Source organism: Cricetulus griseus, chromosome 9 (assembly GCF_003668045.3).
Source record: "Cricetulus griseus strain 17A/GY chromosome 9, alternate assembly CriGri-PICRH-1.0, whole genome shotgun sequence".
Taxonomy (NCBI): Eukaryota; Metazoa; Chordata; class Mammalia; order Rodentia; family Cricetidae; genus Cricetulus; species Cricetulus griseus.
In genome coordinates this window covers 25,882,063-25,890,493 of record NC_048602.1, presented here as the reverse complement: position 1 = coordinate 25,890,493, position 8,431 = coordinate 25,882,063, and the positions used below count along the sequence as shown (strand labels likewise).

The 8,431-nt window shown below is 39.3% G+C and overlaps 1 protein-coding gene across 1 annotated transcript; it reads right to left on the bottom strand.

Moving 5' to 3' along the window:
• Positions 1 to 3,936: 3,936 nt before the first annotated feature.
• Positions 3,937 to 4,884, bottom strand: LOC118237633 (vomeronasal type-1 receptor 4-like). Its single transcript, XM_027434241.1, has one exon. It carries the CDS (start codon positions 4,882 to 4,884, stop codon positions 3,937 to 3,939), a length of 948 nt encoding a protein of 315 aa, XP_027290042.1.
• Between the last annotated feature and the right edge of the window lie 3,547 nt (positions 4,885 to 8,431).

Below are 8,431 nucleotides of genomic sequence, written 5' to 3'. Positions count from 1 at the left end.
TTATTGAGTATTTTTGCAAAGATATTCATGAGCGAGATTGGTCTGTAGTTCCCTTCCTTTGTGGTGTCTTTGTGTGGCTTCAGTATCCAGGTTATTGAAGCCTCATAAAAAGAGTTTGGCAATGAACCTTCTGCTTCTATTGTGTGGAACAATTTGAGGAGTGTTGGTATTAGCCCTTCTTTGTATTTCTGGTAGAATTCTGCACTGAGGCCGTCTGGCCCTGGTCTGTTTTTGGTTGGGAGACTTCTGATGACTGCTTCTATTTCCTTAGAGCTTATAGGTCTGTTTAAGTTGCTTATCTGTTTTTGATTCAATGTTGGTAAGTGATATCTGTCCAGAAAATTGTCCTTTTTCTTTAAGTTTTCCAATTTGTGGAGTAGAGATTTTGAAAGTATGCCCTGATGATTCTCTGGATTTCCTCAGTGTCTGTTGTTATGTCCTCCTTTTCCATTCTGACTTTGTTCATTTGCGTGTTCTCGTTCTGCCTTTTGGTTCGTTTGGATAATGGTTTGTCTATCTTGGTGATTTTCCCACAGAACCAACTCTTTGTTACATTGAATCTTTGAATTGCTTTCTTTGTTTTGACTTTATTGATTTCTGCCCTCAGTTTGATTATTTCCTGGTGTCTACTCCTCCTGGGTGATTGCCTTCCATTTGTTCTAGAGCTTTCAGCAGTGATGTCAATTCTCTGGTGTGACTATTCTCTAGTTTCTTCCTGTGAGCACTTAGTGCTATGAACTTTCCTTTTAGTAATGCTTTCAAAGTGTCCATATGTTTGGGTATGTTGTGTCTTCATTCTCATTGAATTTTAGGAAGTCTTTAATTTCTTTCTTGTTTCTTCTTTAATGCATGTTGTTCAGTTTACACGAGTTGGTAGGGTTTCTGCAATTCGTATTGTTGTTTAATTCTAACTTTAAAGCATGGTTAAGACACAGGGAGTTATTCCAATTTTTTGTACCTGTTGAGGTTTGCTATGTTGCGGAGTATGTGGTCGATTTTAGAGAAGGTTCCATGTGATGCTGAAAAGAAGGCATATTCTTTTATGTTTGGACGGAAAGTTCTATTGTTGTCTGTTTTACCAATTGGGCCATAACTTCTGTTAGTTCCTTTGTCTTTGTTAAGTTTCTGTCTGCCGGTCCTGTCCAGTGGAGAGAGTGGGCTGTTGAAGTCTCCCATTATAACTGTGTGAGGTCTTATTAGTGATTTGAGGGTTTCTTTTCTTTTTTTTTTTGAGACAGGATTTCTCTGTGTAGCTTTTGAGCCTATCCTGGCACTTGCTCTGGAGACCAGGCTGGCCTCGTACTCACAGTGATCCGCCTAACTCTGCTTCCCCAGTCCTGGGATTAAAGGCTTGCACCACCAATGCCCGGCCTTATTTTTCTGTGATTTGAGTTTTAATAATGTTTCTTTTATGAATTTTTGTGCATTTGTATTTGGGGCCTAAATGTTTAAAATTGAGATTTCTTCCTGATGGATTTTTCCTGTGATGAATATGAAATGATCTTCTTCATCCATTTTGATTGAATTTAGTTTGAAATCTAATTTGTTAGATCCTAGGATAGCTACCCCAGCTCCTTTCTTGGGTCAGTTTGATTGTAATATCTTATCCCAACCCTATACTCTGAGGTAATGTCTGTTTTTGAATTTAAGGAGTGTTTCTTGTATGCAGCAAAGGAAGTGTGGCTTCTCTCTTCGCATGCGATTGGTTAGCCTGTGTCTTTTTGTAGGCGATTTAGGTCCATTAATATTGAGAGAAATTAAGGACCATTGAGTGTTTATTCTAGTTTGTTTTTATTTTGTTGTCGGTAGTGGTATTGTATGTGGATTTACCCAACTTTTTCTTTTGGGTTTTGGTAAAGTGGGATTATCTATTGCCTATGGTTTTGTGATTGCGGTTAATTTCCTTAGGTTGGAGTTTTCCTTCCACAACTTTCTTTAGGGCTGGATTTGCTGATATGTGTTGTTTAAATCTGGTTTTGTCATGGATTATCTTCTTTTCTCCATTTATAGTAATTGAAAACTTTGCTGGGTTTAGTAGTCTGGGCTGGCATCTGTGTTCTCTTAGAGTCAGTAGAAAATCTATCCAGGTCCTTCTGGCTTTCAGATTCCATGGAGAAGTCCTGTGTAATTCTGATAGGTTTGCCTTCATATGTTAATTGGCCATTTTCCTTTGCACTGAATATACTTTTTTTCTGTAATTTTTTCATTAGTTCAAATTAGGAACAAGATTGTTTCACATGTCAATCCCTTCTCCCTCCTCTCCGGACCACACCTTCGTTCCCTACCCCGAACTACCCCCCATCCCATCCACCCTCCACTCCCCAGGCAGGATAGGGCCCTCAACGGGGACTCCGAAAAGTCACCACATCATCCTGGGCTGTGCCTAGGCCCTCCCCCATGTGTCCAGGCCAACAGTGCATCCTTAACATGGGTTGGGCTCGCAAAGTCCCTTCTTATACCAGGGAAAAATACTAATCGTCTACCAGGGTACCCTTGGAGTGCAGAGGCCTCCTAATTGATAATGTGTAGATAATGGCTGCTGATAGAAGAAGAATCAGCCTTTTTGAGGGGTAAAGTCACCGACAGTTTCTCCAGTCCCATCCTGTCAGCCTTCAAAAAACGTAGACACACAAGCAACACCAACTGGACTCAGCTGTTACAAGTAAATGTAATGTGTAATATGTATGTGTACATGTATGCATATAAGTTGTGGAGATTTCTTTCCACAACTTTCTGTAGGGATGGATTGGTGCTGTTTAAATCTGGTTTTGTCATGGAAAATTTTGTTTTCTCCATTTATAGTAATTGAAAGCTTTGCTGGGTTTATTGGTCTGGGCTGGCATCTGTATTCTCTTAGAGTCGGTAGTGTATCTATCCAGTCCTTCTGGCCACAGAGTTTCCATGGAAAAGTCCTGAGTAATTCTGATAGGTTTGCCTTCATATGTTAATTGGACATTTTCCTTGGCTGCTGCTAATATTCTTTTTTTTGTAATTTTTTTCATTAGTTCAAATTAGGAACAAGCTTGTTTCACATGTTAATCACTTCTCCCCTTCCGTACTCTCCCGCACATCCCTTCGTTCCCTACCCCCGAACTACTCCCCATCCCATCCACCCTCCACTCCCGAGGCTGCATAGGACCCTCGACAGGGGATCCCAAAAGTCCACCCCATCATCCTGGACCGGGCCTAGGCCCTCTCACATGTGTCCAGGCCAAGACTGCCTCCCTTAACTTGCGATGGATTCTCATAGTCCCTTCTTACACCAGGGAAAAACACTAATCCACTACCAGGGGACTCCCAGAGTACAGAGGCCTCCTAATGACATCCATTTTCAGGGGTCTGGATCTGTCCTGTGCTGGTCTCCCAGACAGCGGTCTGGGGTCCATGTGCCCCCGCCTTGTTCAGGCCAGCTGTTTCTGTGGGTTTCACCAGCCTGGGTACTGACCCTTTGATCTTCATCCCTCACCCTCGGCAACTAGGTTAAAGAGTTCAGTTCAGTGCATATCTGTGGGTGTCTGCCTCTGCTTCCATCAGCCAATGGAAGTAGCATGATACAAAAATAACTCAGATATTGGGATTTCTACAACAGCTTGTTTCTTGGGCCCATTTGATTGGAAAACATTTTCCCAATGGTTTACAATTAGAAGTGTTTTAATAGAGAAAAATCAAGAAGTAAAATATTGGTGAAAATACTTAAAATATATTCCTTTGTCCAAAATGTCATAAATTGAATAGGTAGTAAATGTTACATTTATTAAAATTATGTACTCAGAGTTGTATTCAAGAAAAGTGTTAACTACATGAATTTTAATGGATTACAGAATGTCTGAAGTATAACCAAGTCCATATCAGGTATTCAAGGTCCACCTTCAAATACTTTATCCCATGGAAATCATCAAGACAATTTTCCAATGATGAGAATGTGTGGGTTTCAGCTCAGCCACCGAGTGCACTTTGAATGCAGGTCATCCTCCTTTCAGAAAAGGAAGAAGTGAAATGCAAAACAAGTTTATTATTCTTCATCAGTAAAAAAGGGCAGATGGTTGGGTAGCATGTTGCCACAATGGCATTAATTCCCTCCCAGTTTGGAATTTTTACTTGTACATAAACTCCTGAAAGGGTGATGAAATTGTTCAACCAATAAATGAACACAAAACAGATTACCAGTAACAAGATGTTGTGACTAGCTTTGCGTTCAGGAGATGGCTGGCTGGACAGGCTTGTGCTGTGGAGATGCTGGACTCTCTTGCGGTGTCTGTAGAGGACAGTTACCATGTAAAGGCTGGTCCACATCATGATGGCCACGTAGAAGAAATCATAAATGAAAATGACAATCAAAAATGACCCTGAATTTTGTTCCCCAAAGTGCTTGTTTTGACAGTAAGGATTTACATATCCAATGCCAAAGTGAGTAGAATTGGTTTTGGCTATAACTATTGGAATCATATATGTATAGATGAGCAGGTTAATGAGCCAGGAGCAAAGTAAGGATGACAAAGTCAACTTGGAGAGTTTAGGCTTAAGCCATGCCCACCGAGAATTACTGGGAGTGATGGTGATGACTTGAAATGTGCTCAGAATAGAGGTGGTACTGATGGACATACCCCGGGAGACTCTGAATATAAATAACACTGCCCTACAGCCAGCATCATCCAGAAATTTGGTTACTCCAAAGAATGACATGATATGGGATATCAACATAAATATGATCATCAGCACATTAACTATTGTCAGGTGCATGGAAACGGAATCGATCAACTTCTTAAAATGAGGCTTAAAGAAGAAAGTATATATGTACAAAATGAACAGTAACAAGTTCCCTGTGACACCAACACATAACTGAGATATCAGACAGACCCCCAAGATGGTATTACTTGGAAGCATGATCATGTGTGTCAGCTTTGTTAGGCTGAGAGTGACGGATAAAAGGACTGTATTATAAAACTATATTTCTAATGAGATTAGTGGGAAAATATAACGATTGACATCTCAGGAGGAGAACTGGTGAGAAATGTCCAAATCCTTTTTATTCTTTTGTGTTGTTTTGGACAGGGCTTCTTTGTGAATCACTTGTTGTTCCGGAACTTGCTCTGTAGACCAGGCTGGTCTCGACTTCACAGAGATCCACCTACCTCTGCCTCCTATGTGCTGGCATTAGAGGTGTGTGCCATCACTATCTGAAGAAATGTCCAACTCCTTTCATTGTTATGTTCAAAGATGACATGTAAGAAACTGCATTCCAGGAATTCTTGACCAAATTAGAGGTTAGAATAAAGTGTTGGAAAGCAGGTCACATCCACCCAAACACCCTGAATTCATGTCAGGCAGAGGATATGCTGACCTATGTGAAAGCCAAATTTGCATGTCATAAGGCTTTTAATAAAAGTTATTTATTGTATGAGTTTGAGTGCTTTGGCTGTATGTTTGTGAACTCTATGCATGCTTGCGAATCAAACCCTGGCACTCTGGAACAGCATCCAAAGGTCTTTCACAGTTGAACCATCCCTCCTTTCCACAGATATTTTCATCAATGGGTTGATATATTTTCCTTTAACCCAGGTATCAATGTAATCATGTTTGTAGCAACATTTGTTTCTAAAACATAGATGGTAGTGTGTGTACTTGAACAGCACTGGTTTAGATTACATGTGTTTCTGTCAGCTTTGGGATGACTGAATACTTGTACTTTCCATGTGGGATGGTTTGTCTTGCATTTAACCCTATAGGTTAACCAACTGTATTCTGAGGCATTTCTTTTTTTTTAAATATATTTTTAAGATTTTATTTATGTATTTTGTATACAATATTCTGCTTCCATGTATATCTGCACACCAGAAGAGGGCACCAGATCTCATAACGGATGGCTGTGAGCCACCATGTGTTTTCTGGGAATTGAACTCAGGACCTCTGTAGAGTGGTCGGTGCTTTTAACCTCTGAGCCATCTCTCTAGGCCTGAAGTTCTTTTTCTTTTTTCTTTTTTCTTTTTTCTTTTCTTCTTTTTTTTTTTTTTTTGGTTTTTCGAGTCAGGGTTTCTCTGTGTAGCTTTGGAGCCTATCCTGGTACTCACTCTGGAGACTAGGTTAGCCTGGAACTCACAGAGATCTGCCTGCCACTGCCTCCCACGTGCTGTTCTGAGGGATTTCATTTCCTTTTGTCTCTTTTGCTAACATCTTAGAGTTGAGCTGCTGATATGTGGAAAGCAAAGGCAAGGGTGACACTACAAACCCACAGTGGTGAGCTCATCTTCACAAAACTGTGTTTTCTGTAACAATTGATCATCAAATCAGTCAGGTGGATTCTGATAGATAAACCCATTGTAACAAAGATTTATTTGTGTTGTTATTACAATATCTGCATTAAATTGCCATCAGAAGATTCTTTCATTCTATCTTTTGTTCAATATATTTTCTGTGCCTTTGATTTTGGATTCTTTACCTTCTTCTATGCCATTTATTCTTAGGTTTGGACTGTTCATGGTGTCCCATATTTCCTGGCTACTTTGTGTTAGGGATTTGTTGGACTCAACAGACAAACCATCCAACCAGTCCCCTTAAATTTCTGAATTTTCTCCAGGCACACAAATCTCTGTCTTTTCACAAGGGCTTAATCTAGTCAATTATTCTAGTATGAGGGACCACCTTTGAAATTACTTAAAGAATTCTAACACCTAGGATATTGTTCTTCCATAATCCCAGTTATTTCTCATCTCAGGGATTCTGTTAGTTTCAAGGTTTGTCATTGTTAGCCATTGCTATCTCTTATATAGTTAAACAGCACCCACCATTCTTAAGCTTAGAAAACAGCTCTCATCTCTCCTGGGCCTTATGGCGTTTGCAGAACCACGTTTTCTCCTGGATCACTCACAAATTCCCAAATTTTAGTCAGTATTGGTCGTCATCCTCCTCACCATCTTCCTGAAATTTGTTTTTTCCTCCTCTTTCTCTCTGCTATTTATCTGTCCTTAAACGCCCTAACTTTTCATGTTTTCTGACACCCAAGGTCCTGAAAATCCTCTCCACTAACCGTGTCATTAGTATTTTCTCCTGCAAAGAATAAGAAGACTGGGTTAAAATGTCAGACTGTCATTTGAACCCAGATGAAACAGACTCACACTATGACTTGCACAGGAAGATCCTAACAATGGAAAATGGAATCACCAAGGATTAGTTAGCATGCACTAGTTTTGACATTCAAGAAAAAGAAATTTTCTGGGCTGTGTTGGTGAAAGCCTTTAATCCCAGTACTCAGGAGGCAGGGGCAGGTGGATCTCAGTGAGTTTCAGGCCACCCTGTTCTACTTAGCTACTTCAGGACAGCCAGGGTAACACAGAGAAACCCTGCTTCGAAAGAAAACAAAAACAAATCTAAAACACACACACACACACACACACACACACACACACACACACACACACACATGAAAATAAAATTTGGTGTGCTCCACTTTCCAGATTGTATGTGTTTCTGTGGTGCAGCTGTTTTTGAGTTAATTCTGCTTCTAGAAGAAACCCCTCAACCATACTCTTGTAAGTAACCCCAATAAAACTCATTGATCAACTGGAGTAAAAAAAATTGAAATTTGAATACCAATGAAGAGATATATAAAACACAATCCTGGAGCAACTGCTATTCATATGTAAAAATATGTGAGTTCCAAATAAATATTATTATACTTAATTGTATACATGTGTTAAATCCTCAGAAATTAATGAAGGTTATAATACAATTTAAACCACAACAATAGAACGGATGCAGTAAGAAAACATAGAAGTGAGGTATCCAGTTGTATAAAATATATTAAGTAATCAAAAATTACAGTGATAATTTTAATTCAATCATATTCATAGTCCACAAAATACAGATGACACATATTATTAAGAAGTTGCTATTTGAATATTACTGAGAGCATACTTGTAAATGTTCCTCTTTTCTTTGTTTGAAGGCAACTGTCAGCATGCTGGCATGTTGGACAAAGAATGAAAACAATTCCCCATCCTGGCGGAGTGCTAAAAGATTCACCCTTTTCCAGCAGTGCAAAAATGTCAAGAATAACGGAGAGGTAAAAAGTCCCTGTGCAAGTGAAGATCAGCCCACAGCTGGAGTGTCACAGTGAACACCAGAAAAATTAGTTTATACAGCATTGTGTTCACTATATGTGAGATGCAACTCTACTTAAGAAATATGAAAAAAGAAATATGCAAAATTTAAAAGAAATGGAAGAAAATTTCAAAAGACTAACTGACAATTTTCACCATAAATAAGGTATACTTTACATAAGAAATGTTAATGGCACACAATTACTACCTCCAAACAACCCACCTTCAGCAGCAACATAAAACTTAAATTTGAGAATGAAAATGCTGGTAATGTCATCTACACATAATCAAGCTTAGAAAATTTTAGCAGACCAAACAATCACAAGCAATATGAT

Excerpts from the sequence above, each read along its gene's own strand:
- LOC118237633 (XM_027434241.1), bottom strand. The coding sequence starts at position 4,884 with ATGCTTCCAAGTAATACCATCTTGGGGGTCTGTCTGATATCTCAGTTA.